General features: G+C 56.8%; 2 protein-coding genes across 9 annotated transcripts in view; both read right to left on the bottom strand.

The window, feature by feature from the left end:
• Positions 1 to 14: 14 nt before the first annotated feature.
• On the bottom strand, positions 15 to 7,567 carry PIGV (phosphatidylinositol glycan anchor biosynthesis class V). Of its 8 annotated transcripts, none has more exons than XM_075438217.1 (5): positions 7,493 to 7,567; positions 7,046 to 7,166; positions 4,781 to 4,934; positions 1,703 to 2,860; positions 336 to 1,242 (listed from the first exon to the last, which is right to left on the bottom strand). In XM_075438217.1, the coding sequence occupies exons 3-5, from the start codon at positions 4,865 to 4,867 to the stop codon at positions 940 to 942; spliced, it is 1,548 nt and encodes a 515-aa protein (XP_075294332.1). In that variant the 5' UTR covers positions 4,868 to 4,934; positions 7,046 to 7,166; positions 7,493 to 7,567; the 3' UTR covers positions 336 to 939. The 8 variants fall into 8 exon arrangements, 7 of the variants coding, with proteins under 7 accessions (XP_075294334.1, XP_075294338.1, XP_075294332.1 ...); XM_075438222.1 differs by lacking the exon at positions 7,046 to 7,166 and having other exon boundaries at positions 1,703 to 2,143; positions 2,258 to 2,860; positions 7,493 to 7,562; XR_012765751.1 differs by lacking the exon at positions 7,046 to 7,166 and having other exon boundaries at positions 345 to 428; positions 620 to 1,242; positions 7,493 to 7,562.
• A 2,343-nt stretch (positions 7,568 to 9,910) lies between these two features.
• ARID1A (AT-rich interaction domain 1A) overlaps positions 9,911 to 13,993 on the bottom strand; it is a 61,259-nt gene continuing 57,176 nt past the window's right edge. Inside the window, exons 19-20 of the mRNA XM_075437772.1 lie at positions 13,709 to 13,839; positions 9,911 to 12,877 (exon numbers count right to left, since the gene is read on the bottom strand). Of these exons, the coding sequence (XP_075293887.1) occupies positions 11,153 to 12,877; positions 13,709 to 13,839 (1,856 nt within the window). The 3' untranslated portion in view covers positions 9,911 to 11,152. The remainder of the gene's footprint in view (positions 12,878 to 13,708; positions 13,840 to 13,993) is intronic.

Raw genomic sequence — 13,993 nt, 5'->3', positions numbered from 1 at the left:
ATCAGGCTTCTTAGAAAAGGTCAATTCCAATTATTTAGAAGAAAATCGGTTCCAATCCCGACCAGTGCTCCCGCCCCGTGTCCCGGCCGTACCAGTCTGTGCCCTGGCCGTACCAGTCCGCGCCCGGGCTACGTCCACGGCAAGAAGTTGCAGTGCAGGACCAGCCCCAGGAGCCAGTAGGAGAGGAAGAACCCGAGGACGCAGCGGCTGAGCGGGGCCATCGCTCGGCGGCTCAGCAGCAGCCTCACGACGGGGTTTCCAGGAGTCCCCTTCCCATGGGAAGCGGGGGGTTTACAGAGAGGAGAATCCCCGGAGCGGGTCTGATCGTCGGTCCCTTCGCTCCGGAGCAGGGGTTCGTGTTCCTGAAGGAGGTGAGCGGAGAACCAGTACGGGACGGGAGAGGAGCAGCCAAGGAACCGGGTCAGCACCTGCGGGCGACAGGCAGAGCAAAAAACTCACGCAGTCGGCAGGGCTCCGGCAGCGAGCGGCGCGGCTCCCGAGGCACCATGGTGGCCACCGACCCGCCCCAGGACAGACCGCTGGCGACGGGGACCGAAACGCGGCCCCGACTCACGGCGCTCGGGTTTGTCACATCGAAATGAAACACGGCTCAGCTCACCCTGCTTTGTTTATCAAGGCATTCGTGTCGGCAGCCAAGCGGTCCCCAGGCTGGGGCAAGCACGGCACCTAACTGTCACCTCACTGTCACCTCACTGTCACCATCTCGCCGAGATCCTTGTCACCGTCCAGCTCGGGAGCCGGGCACGGGCAGCAGCTTCGGCAGAGATCGGAATCTCCCTCTTTAATTATTGCTTCACGGGAACCCCCAACCTTTTGGGACACGGCTAAAAGATCTCCACGCACTTTCTAGAGACTGGGGACACGCTCCGGACCCTTTCGCTGCCGTCTGTCGAGCTCAGCCCAACGTGAATCACAGAATCACAGGATGTCAGAAGCTGGCAGGGCCCTCTGTGGGTCACCCAGCCCAACCCCCTGCCCAAGCAGGGTCACCCAGAGCAGGCTGCACAGCACCGCGGCCAGGCGGGGCTGGAATATCTCCAGAGAAGGAGACTCCACAGCCCCTCTGGGCAGCCTGGGCCAGGGCTCCGTCACCCTCAGAGGGAAGAAGTTCTTCCTCGGGTTCAGCTGGAGCTTCCTCTGCTTCAGTTTGTGCCCGTTGCCCCTTGTCCTGTCGCTGGGCACCACTGGAAAGAGTCTGGCCCCGTCCTCCTGACACCCACCCTGCAGATATTTAGAGGCATTTCTAAGGTCCCCTCTCAGCCTTCTCTTCTCCAGGCTGAACAAGCCCAGCTCCCTCAGCCTCTCCTGGTAGGAGAGATGCTCCAGTCCCCTCCTCATCCTCGTAGGCCTCCGCTGGGCTCTCTCCAGTGAAAATGACCCCGGAGCTGGCAGCCGCCGAGCGGGGCTGGGCAAGCCCGGCCTTAGGCACAGGTAACGCCCCACCCGACACCAGCCGGGCCCCTCATCCCCTGTCCCGGTGCCCTCATCGCCCCACACACACGCGGCAAAGCTCTCTTCAGGAGCCCCCCCGCAGAGGAGAGGACCTGGCTTCGGAAACGCTCTGCGGGAGCGGCTCCAGCAGAGGAAAGGCAAAGCTTTTGGTCTGCATCACGCCGCGGCCGCGACGCCAGCCCGCATCCCCCTGCGGAACAGCTCCAGCGCGACGCCACGAGCGTCCTACCTGCACGTGCATGCAGCAGAATCCGAACACCAGCAGGGCCGTGGCGTGGACCACGTACACGAAGACAGCTGGGGAGCAAAATCCCGCTCTCGGTTTACCCTCCTCTTCGCTCCTTCTTCTCTCTAGACCCAGAGTCAGGCAGTGCCGGAGGTTTGCAGAGACATAGGTCCAGGCAGCCCACGAGCCCAGCAGCGTGATGGGCAAAGCAAGCAAGAAATTTGGTATCTGCCTGAGCTCAAAATACCTCAGAAAGCCCACATTCCAGTAAGCGTCCTGAATGTAGGAATAGACCACAGGGAAGCGCTGGGAGCACCACGGGGGTTTCACCCCGTCCGTGGCCGCCAGCCGATAGCCCTTGTCCAGAGCCAGCTGCCGCAGCGGTGCGGGAACAGCCGGCTCCCGGCCGGCGCCGGGACCGCAGAACCTCACGTAGGCGTAATACTGAAACAAAGCAAAAGGCAGAAAAATCCCGGCGCACATCAGAACGGCTGCAGATGCCAGGCTAAGGAGCTGCTTCCATAGCGGAGGGAGCTTCCTCACCGATCCCGGACCCACCTGGAGCCGGAGGGCAAAGCGTTTAGCGCCGGAGTAGAGACAGAAGCCAGCGTTAATAAGCCCGTTGGCACGCACCCCCGAAGCGAGGGAGAAGAGCAGCCCGCTGAGCCAGCTCTGCCCCTTCTCCAGGTGCCACATGGCACTGAAGGCCAGGCAGGCGAACATGCTCTCCGAGTAAGCGGCCACCATAAAGACGTTGGCAGGGCTGACCGCGAAGAGAAGGGCGGCCAGGAAAGCCCCCCTGCGACACCGCAGCACGACGCAGCCCAGCTCGTAGAGGGCAGCGGCTGCCAGGACGGAGAAGAGAGAATTCAGGAGCACGGCGGAGAGCAGGAGGCGGCTCCGCAAGAGCAGCAGGGGCTGCAAGGGCCGCAGGGCCCCCTCGGCCACGGCCCGCACGCTCAGGGGGTACAGCGGGAGGAAGGCGCAGTTGTGCTCGTAGAGGTAACCGCGCTCGGCGATGAAGAGGAAGTGCTCTGCGTCCCAGCGCGAGAGCCCTCCCAGCAGCCGCTCCAGCAGCTGGTCCCACGGGCCGGGCTCGGACAGGTGAGGGGGGGAGAAGGCGTCCGCGGCGTGATCCGGGATCAGGAGGTTGAACAGGGCCTGGAAAAAGAAGAGAGCGTTGAAGTCCAGCAGACGTCGTCTTGCGCGCTGCCGCAAGCGCCGAGCAGGACTCGGGGTTTCAAAGGGGACGAGAGGAGCGCAGCAGCCAGGCTGAGGGGCTTTGCAGCAAGGTCACCTCTGAGGCTGTGACAAGGGGCAAACACAAGCTTTTTCAACCGAACGAAGCACTGGAACGTTTCCAGCACGAATCCCCACGGGACTGGACGGGGAAAGCCGCTCAGCCCCATGCTCCGGCACATCTAACCGCACACGCCCGCTGCGGGGACCTCCGCAGCGCTGGGGAGCCTCCTGTCCTACTGAAATGGGCGTTACGGGCCCAGACGACGTGCAAAGGAGAGGAGACGGAACCAGAGAAAACAGATATTCCCCAGAGCAAAGTGACGCGGGAGCGAGCAGCCGATGGCCAGGCCCCCTCTCCAGCCTCCGGACCACCCCACCGCCTCCGCGGCGCAGCGTGCACGAAGGGGTTTGCTTCCCAGAGACCAGCAAGTGGAACGCACACGCCTCTGCCTCCAGGACCTTGCGGTGCTGACCACATTTTAAAAGGTGAGAGGAAAACCCAGAGAGAGCTCTTGAGAGAGGAAATACACAACTTCATGCATTGTAATGTAATTACGAATGAAAATATGTTTAAAAAAAAACACCAAACCCCAAAAACCTCTGGTGGTAAGTTGTGTGGCTTCACTACGCGTAGATTGGGATGAGTCCCTGCGACCAGCTCAGCGCTGGCAGAGGAAAGACAAGGCCACGCCGAACAAATTGGCACTAACCGACCTACAAAGCCGCCGTTTTACCACCAAGCCCACATCTGGTCTAACCAGGCCGCTGGCATTTGCACCACGGAGCTCTTCATCGCAGCTGACGGTTCCGCTCAGCCCTCCCCGGCGGTGACGGGGGCTGCCGCAATCTGCCAGCTGGCTGGCGGCCCGCTGCTGAAAAGCTGATTTTTTTTCCAGCTGATTTTGTTGCATGAAGCCCACGGCCACAGGCGGACTCCTCGCTGGCTGCCTCGGTGCGTACGGGTAGGGCGGAGCGAGCAACCCAGCTCAGAGCCGGCTGCTCTGGAAACGAAACCCGGGAGGAAGGCGCAGGAGGTTATTGCTCCTCTTCCACGGATAAACGGAGAGTTCAGCCTCTGCACCACCAAACAAGTGGCACAGAAAACACGGCAAGTTACAAGGAAATATATGTAATTCTACTTAACAGCAGCCCGCCTCCCTGGAGGCAGCTGGGCTGTTGGTTTGAGGCCCCATCTGCAGTACTGGGTCCAGTTCTGGGCTCCCCAGTTCAAGAAAGATGAGGAGCTACTGGAGAGAGTCCAGCGGAGGGCTACGAGGATAAGGAGGGGACGGGAGCATCTCTCCTACGAGGAGAGGCTGAGGGAGCTGGGCTTGTTCAGCCTGGAGAAGAGAAGGCTGCGAGGGGACCTTAGAAATGCCTCCAAATATCTGCAGGGTGGGGGTCAGGAGGACGGGGCCAGACTCTTTCCAGTGGTGCCCAGCGACAGGACAAGGGGCAACGGGCACAAACTGAAGCAGAGGAAGCTCCAGCTGAACCCGAGGAAGAACTTCTTCCCTCTGAGGGTGACGGAGCCCTGGCCCAGGCTGCCCAGAGGGGCTGTGGAGTCTCCTTCTCTGGAGATATTCCAGCCTCGCCTGGCCGCAGTGCTGTGCAGCCTGCTCTGGGTGACCCTGCTTGGGCAGGGGGCTGGGCTGGGTGACCCACAGAGGGCCCTGCCAACCCCGAACATTCTGTGATTCTGTTCTCCAAAGAGCAGATGATTTTCCAGCCAAGAGAACCAGCCAGCTCACGGTGCACACAGCAGCACCAAGGAGGGAAGCCCCGGAGCAGCAACCAGCGGCTGCCGCAGCGCCTCTGGCTCGGGACCGGGAGACTTGCCTGCAGCAGAAGCGTCAGGGCTCTGCAGCGCACTGCAAACCACACGACCTCTCGGAGGTGGGGGTCTGGCCTGCCCCACGGCTCCATTCTGAGCTCCAGAGTTGCCTCAGCAGGTCACTGGTGCCAGGGGAAGTCTCCGTCCGGTTTTGGAAACCTGAATTGATAAACAGAGAGGACAGACACAGAAAGGTATTGCTGGCTTCAGCCACGTTTGTAAACGATGCACCTTCATTCACTGTCAGGGACTTCAGAGGGCTGCAAATTTCTACGAGCAAGAAAGTCACTTTAGAAAGAGATCGTGGATCTGGGAGATGACGCAGAAAGCCTCTTTGATATTGTTCCTATTAAAAAAAATTTCCCCAAGTTCATAACCTTGGCCAGGATGCAGAGGAAGAGAGGTTACAACACGCACTCGCAGCCCGTTTCTGCCGGGCTGGTGTAAGCTCCCGCAGCAGACCGGCGCGTCGGCCTCCTCGGCAGAAACCCAGCGGCTCAGGCCAGGACTCCGCCAAGCACCTCCACACGCACTCAAGTTCCAATGTGCTGAATAGGATTTAAACCTTTTTTTTTTAATAGAGGCAGAATTAAAATGTGGGCTCTGAGTGTAGCACCGGTGTCAGCAGTTTGCTGACCTGGCTCGCAGTCGGCCGGGCCCGCTCTCTCCCGCGCTGCCTTGACCCCTGGGAAGCCGAGAACGGCTTTATTCAAGGCGGTCTCCACGGCAGTGACCCCCCGAGCTCCATGAGCAAGGCCCGGATGCCCCTTGGACACGCAGGCTTCCCCGCAGCCCTTCTGTCAGTCAGAGGTGAGACCCTCGCCCTGCTGCCCCCTCACCACCTGCAATTTCCTGGCGTTTTGGCGGGGGTCCTGGTCTCCGGAGGGAGGGAATCTCCTGCCGAGCAAACCACGGGTGCCGAGGCGGCTCTTGCCCACCTCTTCTCTGCAAACCTCACCTGCAAGACTTAAATCGCTCCGTGGAGTCCCACTGCCTTCTTTCCACAGGATCCCAGCATGGCCAGGGTTGGAAGGGACCTTTGTGGGTCACCCAGCCCAACCCCCTGCCCAAGCAGGGTCACCCACAGCAGGCCGCACAGCACCGCGTCCAGGCAGGGCTGGAATATCTCCAGAGAAGGAGACTCCACAGCCCCTCTGGGCAGCCTGGGCCAGGGCTCCGTCACCCTCAGAGGGAAGAAGTTCTTCCTCGGGTTCAGCTGGAGCTTCCTCTGCTTCAGTTTGTGCCCATTGCCCCTTGTCCTGTTGCTGGGCACCACTGGAAAGAGTCTGGCCCCGTCCTCCTGACCCCCACCCTGCAGATATTTAGAGGCATTTCTAAGGTCCCCTCTCAGCCTCCTCTTCTCCAGGCTGAACAAGCCCAGCTCCCTCAGCCTCTCCTCGAAGGAGAGATGCTCCAGTCCCCTCGTCATTGTGGGACCAGCTATGAAAACTGCTGGCCCAGTGCCACGGAAGGCCGGCAGTATCTGTTCTGCAGCTTTTTAAGATAAAGCCTTTCTTCCGTCGGTTCCCCAGCCACCAACTGCTCTTCAGCCGGAGCAGCAGAAGAGCTGCAGCTCTCGCCAGCTTCCCGTGACACCACATCCTGCGCTGGTCCCCACCTGCCATCCTCCTCACCCAGCGCTCCACAACACCCAAAGATCCCCAAAGCGACCTGAAAACACGCTGAGGTTTTCCAATTAAATCCTATCAAAGCACAGTGGCACAAACCATCTCGGCGCTTTAAATATTATTTTAAAAAACAGAGAAAAAGCCTCGCGTGACCGTGCCAAGCAGGCTCCAAGCAAACGGCTCGAGAAAGCCGCTCGCGAAGCAGCTCGCCCCGTAACGGAAAGCTGCAGCCCGCGGCCGCCGCTCCGGCAGCGAACGTGGCGATCCCGGGACGCGCTGTGCGGAGGAGCACCCGCGCGGGCGGGGAGAGGGCGGGCAAAGCGGGTTCAAAATATTTCAGTAGAAGAAGATGTAAAATTGTCATTAAAGATGGCTTTCTCCGTATCTTTAACCCAACCAAAAGCGGGTTAAAAATGTTTCAGTAGGAAAAGATGGAAAATCGCCATTAAAGATGTCCTTCTCAGCGTTTCTTACCCACCCAAAAGCAGGTTCAAGATATTTCAGTAGAAGAAGATGTAAAATTGTAATTAAAAATGGCTTTCTCGATGTTTTTAACCCAACCAAAAGCAGATTAAAAATATTGCTGTAGGAAAAAATGAAAAATCACCATTAAAGATGAATTTCTCGATATTTTTAACCCACCCAAAGGCAGGCTGGAAACGTTTCGGTGAAGGACATAAAGCCGTAGCCACAGGCCTCGCTCTCCCCGCGCTCCAGCCTCCCTTCGCTCTCAGGCGCCAGCCCCGCGCCGCCGGAAATCGCCCTGGAACGGGACGCGAAGGCGAATTCAGCGGGCGCCGGGCAGGTGGAAGCGGGAAGGGGCGAGGCCTGCGAGACGCAGCGGGGACCCGCCGCCAGGCCCCGGGCTCCCACCGGGACCCCCCTCCGCCCCCCGCAGGGCCAAGCCCCGGGCCGGGCCCCGCACTCGAGAGCCGGGAGGACCAGGCCAAAGCCCGAGCCGGCCCCGCGATCGCGGCGCGGTGGGACCCCCGGCCCCCGGTCCCTTCGGGGCTGCGCGGGAGGGGGCTGGGGGAGGGGTCTCAGAGGGGGCGGGGCCTGCGCGGAGGGGGAGCCCCGCCCCTTCCCCACCTGAGCGCGCAGCGCGCTGCTCCCGCGCCGGCTCCATCCCGCCGTCACCGCCCCCCCTCCCCGCCTCCGCTTCCGGCCGCGCCTCTTCCGGGGCTGCGCGCGCCGCGTCACGTGGCGGCCGGGCGGAGGGAGGGGAAGGGGGAGCGGCGCCATCATTGTTGAGGGCGGGCGGAGCGCACGGCCTCGGCCCCGGGCCCTGTCCCCAGGCCCTGTCCCCGGGCCCCTGCCCCGAGGAGCGGAACGGGCGGCCGTGCGTGGGGCAGCTCGCTCCGGAGAGGCCGCAGGGCAGCCCCCGGGCCTGTCGTGTGGGCAGGGAGCAGCGCCCGGTGCCCCGTCTCCCGCCGCCATTGCCCCGCGTCCACTGCAGCCACGGCCCCCGGTGAGGCACCGGGCGGGTCCGGCCGCAGCAGGGCCCGGCCCTGGAGGGGGCATTGCCAGTGACCCGGAACCGACCTCAGACGAGGCAGCCAGGGCCCGGCTTGGGTCTCTTGCCAAAGCCCATTAAGCCCCATGATGTAACAGCCTGGCAATAAGTGCGTGTTATTATATTAATTACTTACTATTATGAGAGGCTGGGCAGGTTTCCCTCGCTCTCGTCCATGTCACGACGGCAGCACCAGGCTTTGCTTTCACCCCAACCAGGCTCGTGGCGAGTTTCGCCACGTGGCAAAGGCCGCGGGGCCCGGCCTGGCCCAGAGCAGCCAGTCCTTGGGCTGGAAAGCGACAGGGCAGGGTCAGCGGCCCGACCGTGCCGACTGCGGGACCAGGGGAGAAATCATCGATGCCAGTGGAGTCTTTGAGGAGACTCCCAAGGGCTGCAATCAGGGCTCTGGCTTGGGAAGGCTTCACATTTCTCCCTCGCTGGTAAAAACGGGAAATGGCGGAGCAGCCGGGGGCAGAGAGAGGCGTTGGGAGGAAAACGCCTGTGGAAATGGAAAGCTCTGGGTACAAACCAGGTCGGAGCACCAAGGGTTTGCATTCCGGGCAGCCAAGTCGGGTTTGAGATCCGTGTGGCTCTCTGACCAGTCCCTCACTACAAACTGCCAGCGCTGCTTGTTCTCATTTTACTAACTTCTCATCTATGCCATTATAACCGTTTTAGAGGTGCAAGAGGTACACGCGTCTGCGTGCACGCAGGCGCTGGGGAGCAGAATTACTCCCCTCGGATCACGTGGCTGTACAAACACTGGTAAAATGGGTAGCTGCTACCACTTGTGACAATTCTCTCCCTCCCAAATGTAGCATTCACTTATGATTAAATTCGCGATAACATGAATCCAGAAGCTGTACTAAACCTGCTTGCATTACCTTCTTCAACCTTGCTGCCGAGGTCCTTTCTGTTAAAAAAAGTAAGTTTTTTACATTCATTTAATCAGCCTAAACAAAGCTCCTGGAACACAGATCTAAATTCTCAGAGAAGTCGGTTTTAAATCAACACCACTGTCACAGAATGGCAGAGTCCAGCAGAGTTCTTATCTCACCACTTGGTTTCCACTCAGTATTTTCAAAAGCCGAGGGAGCCCAGCACCAGTCCTGCCTCCCGAGAACTCCCTTGGAAGGACTCTCCCTTTGCCAAGCCAAGAGCTCCCGCAATTCCTGCTGATCCACCGACTTTTCAGAAGAGAGTCGGTTTGGTTCTGGCACAATTACTCCCAGCACTCTGAAGTTTAGGGAAGACAGCCAAGGGAGGGCTCTGGGAACCGAGAGCTTCCTACGAGAGGACCAGGGGGCTAAAACAAGGTGATTTCTTCAACAAAAATTACGCTGGCCTCTCAAAAAGCTTCTCCTTTAACTAGCTCTTTTGCTTAAATGAGCTCAGTGCAGTTCCAGCTAGCTGGCTTCTACTCTCCTTTGAGGATAAAGCTTCAGGCTACATTAAATGGCCGTTTAACTAACCTGTGAAAATGCGCAATTTTCATACGAAGAGCCTGAACTCTGGCCGCTTGCTGAAGGGCAGCAGAGCTCTGTCCGCTGGAAAGCCCCGTCCTCCGAAGGAAGTCAGACTCCGCACTACAGTTCCAAGAAAATGTGAAAAATGTGAGGGGAATGAAAATTTTCCATTTTACAGAGCTGACAAGGAACTGCCTCCCTGCCGAGCCTTTTTCACTCTCTGAACTATGCGTCTCTGCCATAGCTTCACCTCACGCTGCAAACCCACTCCTACCCGCGCCTAAGCAGCACCAAGCCCAAACTCCATCGCTGGAACAAGCCTGATAGAGAACGCAAAGCCACAGCAGACGGCACCGGGGTCTCCGGAGCACGACGGGACTCTGCCAAGCCCTGCGGTAACGCATGGGGCCTCCGAGGTCTCTGCGCCACATGGGCAGGAGCAGCCACCTACAGCATCACTTCGACAGGACCTGACAGCACCAAAGTCACCTCCCTATTCTGCTAACAAAAAAAACCCTTACAAACATCTTACCAAGATTTAATGTACATTTATTCTTAACACGTGGAACATATAGTATAAAGATTTCATACTGAATAAATGATATTCATTAAGCCAAAAAAGGAAAAAAGGGAGGAATTTACATCAAGTTTTTAGCTACATCGTCTGAAATACAAATATGCAGAATTCATCACTGAAAAATCTCAATTGTGTTTCTTCATCAGGAACTTCAACTGAACCTAGAACTTTTTCACACCTCGATTAGAAAGAAAACAAAAACAGGAAAAATAAACTATAAGTTGATTGGCTGCTGAGACAGCAATGACTTTATACACAGAGACCTGTACAGCATCCTCCAGGGAGGGATGTCTGGCAAGAGATTAAATAATTGTGTCTCGCTTTTGCAGGTCATCAACTCGTTAACTCGTCATACTATAAAGGGGCAGGGAGAGGGGGACAAAACTGCAAGGAATCTTAGGGTATGTGCAATGTACAACGTCATATATATATACACACGTGGCAGCGTTCAGGCTGCAGCTAAAGGTTAAAACCAGTTCTAAGAGGTGATCTCAGGGTTATTCATACAATCAAGGAGGAAGAGAGAAAGAGGTCAGGGTGTTGTAGGTTCACACATGATACTTTGGGGGAAAAGCCTTTTTTTTTTTTCTCCTCAACATTAACTAAAAACATTTTTAAAAACTACAGCTTGCTGCTGATCCAGCGCCTTTTTTTCTTTTTCCTTTTCCATGTGAGACATTATTACAGTATGTTTACAGTTTCAGGTGTACAGTACATGAAGTCCTACACGCTACTGCACAGGCCTCCCTTGGACAAGGTCTGTTCACAACTGGTAACTTCTTGGTTCCTGCAAGATTGTGAATGTACAACGATAAACCACACAGAGTTCAGCAGTCACTTTTGTCCTTCAGAGTTTACCATTAAAAACAGTTATGAAAGTGGTGCCTGTCAATGTGATAACACGGCAAGTCGTTTCCCCAAACTCACTGTAAACGACAGTAACTTTGGTTAAAATAAAAAAAAAAGTCTTCTACGTAGACAGAACTTTGTCTCCTTTAATAAGGGATTCAGGACAAATCGGAAGGGGCAGGGGAGGGGGAGAGGGAACGGGGGTATCTTTCCCCGAGGGAGAAGCAGGACAGCGCAGGGCAGACAGTGGATTCTGAGGTGGTTTTGCATAAATAAAGGGCAACAGTCAGTTTCTAAGTTCTCCACTCACGCACACGCACACAGGGTCTCGGATCCCACAGCTGTCATGACTGGCCAATTAAAAACAGTACATCACAAATAACTTGTGAAACCAAAGAGTTCATCAAAGGCGACACGGAGATGTCCAACAGCCGCGACTCGTATAACGTGAACTCCGAGTGGTTCTCGTCCACCTTGGCCAGGGCGAGCAGCGCCCGAGCAGCTCGGCGCATCATGTCCACGCTCGTCGACTCAAAGGGCGGGTTCTGCATGTGCATCAAGCCGGCCTGGCTCTGCTGGAACTGCGTGGCGGCCAGGCTGTCCTCCAAGAAGCCCAGCAAGTTGCCAATGCTGCCCTTCTGCACAGCAATCGCTCTTGCTGCCAGGCTGTCGCCCTGTGCCAAGTTGGCCAGTAGTACCACGGCCATCTCTCGACACACCGGGTTCTTTCTGTCACTGAGGAACCGCACCATGGTGCTGTACAGCTTCTCCAAGCGACTGAAGGGGGGAGTTGCGAGGATCAAATCCACGTTGTTGTCCTGGATGCTGAGTTTGCTAAGTGTTTCCAAAACCAGTCTCTGAGGGGAGAGGACCGCGTTGGGTCCCAGTGTTGGAAAGGGATCCTGGGCCTCTGCTGACGGACATACCGCCCAGTGGAGGAGTCCATCCAGGATAGGCAAACAGATGCTTTCCGGGTAAGGGGAGAGGTCAAGCTGTCCAGAAATGTTGGCCAACGTGACCAGTGTATTTTCACGCAGCATCTCCAAGCAGTCCCACCACCACTCCACCTTGTTGCAGCTCACCCCTTGGTCCTGCTCCTCCTCCTTCTCGTAGGTCAGGGGTGCCTGTTTGCGCTCTGGATGCTTGTGGTGTAAGAGAATCAGTTTCCCTAGAATCAGCAGCAGCCCGGGATGTTTCGACATTTCAAAGTCATTGCCCGGCACAAACGATAAACTCCTGATGATGTTCGAGACGCAGATGCAGCGCTTGGCCAGAGAGTCCTGCCAGTCTAGGAGGGTGCAGAGGGGCGTCTCGTCTTTACTGTGGGGTTCGTCCTCCAGAATTTTTATATTTCTGTGGCTCTGAGCTGGGCTGATGCCAAAGGGAAACTTGCTGCTTTCCTTCGCTGTTTCCAAAGCTTTGACCTCTTCCTCCTCCCCTGCCAAGGAGCCCGGACGTGCCGAAAGCATGTCGTCCATGGTGGCAGTTATCCTCTTCTCCGAGGAGCTGTCGGATGGAGGAGTCTCTCCTTCCCTCGTGCTCAGATTGCTCTCAGCTGCTGAACGTTTCCTCGAGACAGAGTTGCAGGAAGCTCGTTTATGAGTCAAGGGTAGCTCCGTCTTGCTCTCAAAGTGGGTCTGGATGTGCTCGGTGGTATCACCGCCGCCAATCCGCCAGTGCAGCAGCCCGCTTTCGAACTCCTGCACTCGCCCCAACTTGTCTGAATAATCTACCACAAACGGGTCATTTTTCTGCACGATCTTGACGGGAAGCTTGTCGAATTTACTAACCAGTTTTTCCTCGCTGCTCTCCAGAGGTGCTTTGTCCTTGCTCGAAAACGCAGCCTCCTCCTCTTCCTCATCCTCTTCTTCCTCCTCACAGTTCAGGCTCCGTGGTTCATCCTCCTCCTCCCCTTCTTCATGAGAGGAAGCTGACGATTTGCAGAACCTTTCGGGGTCTAATAGTGTTCTTTGCCCTGGGTCTCCCACCTCGTATTCCTTCAGGATTCCAAAGATCTCGATCAGGCAGCGCCGGAAATACTCTACCAAGAGTTCCAGCAAGCCTGGCAGCTACAAGGGTGGAGAAAAACAGGAGGGGAAGGAAGGAAGGGAACAGAGATCAGAAAACAACTTCGGCTAACACGAGCAACTGGGAAAGCAGGGCATAAAGGGCTCAGAATTTAAGCAGTGCTGTTAATTAATGGGTTCTCTTCACACTGGCAATGAACTGTTTGCTAAAGAGAGCTTTTCATCCTCTGAGAAAAGGAACAAAGGCCAAACCAGATACTGAGTGTCAGTAGGCAGGCCGTGCCCCCTCCACACACACATCCCCGTGCAAACACACCCCTGCTCTTGGCTGCATCTGGTGAATACACAGGGAGGCGAAGGGCAGTGCTAAGCACAACAGCCTTTACAGCGCTGCCCGGCAGTTGGCACAACAGCCACAGAGGCACGTGGCAACCACTCGAGACAGGCTGGCCCTTGGACTGGCATCGCAGCCTCGCTGCGCGTTGTCCCAGGGCAAAGACAGAGCCAGAGATGAACAAACGCCATCAACACCCGAAAACACAAGCAGCCTCCAGCCTTTTACAGCACTCACTGTGAAGACCATTATGGCCTCCCCACCGTTACTCACTTCTGCTACAGAAGCAACACATCTCACCAGAGAGGAGAAAACGCACACCTGCACACCAACAAGCACAAATCCCACAGGCCAGTGAGTAACCAGCGCACAGCTACCCAGACCCTGTGCTCTCTTCAGACCTGGCGTGCTCCGCCGGCACACAGACGGCTGGGAGTCCAGCCCTACAAGGGCAAGGGCTGCTTGTTGCTACCTCGCTGACAGAAAACCCTGCAAAATTAGCACTTCAAAGACCTGCATCAGAGAGCACCTGCACCCACCTGGCTGAGGTTGAAGGTCATTATGCTGTTGTCATCATAGAGCAGGATGTTTATGGTATCTAAGGCCCACGTACTTTCAGCTAGCAGCCCAGACTTCAGAGACATCATCACTCTCCAGGCTTCAGGAGTTCCTGTAACATAAACACATGATACTTCCAGCTCCCGGAGTTTAAGAACAAAAAAAAGATGACACTTGATACTGCTTTTTGGACCCATGAAGAGCAGAGCCTGTTTAAGATGATGCACAGACCATGTGTACCAGCAATCTCTCTACAGTCCAAATGA

Source organism: Opisthocomus hoazin, chromosome 17, assembly GCF_030867145.1.
Source record: "Opisthocomus hoazin isolate bOpiHoa1 chromosome 17, bOpiHoa1.hap1, whole genome shotgun sequence".
NCBI classification, from domain to species: domain Eukaryota; kingdom Metazoa; phylum Chordata; class Aves; order Opisthocomiformes; family Opisthocomidae; genus Opisthocomus; species Opisthocomus hoazin.
Note: the sequence above shows the minus strand (reverse complement) of the source record. Positions and strands in the feature narration are given on the sequence as shown.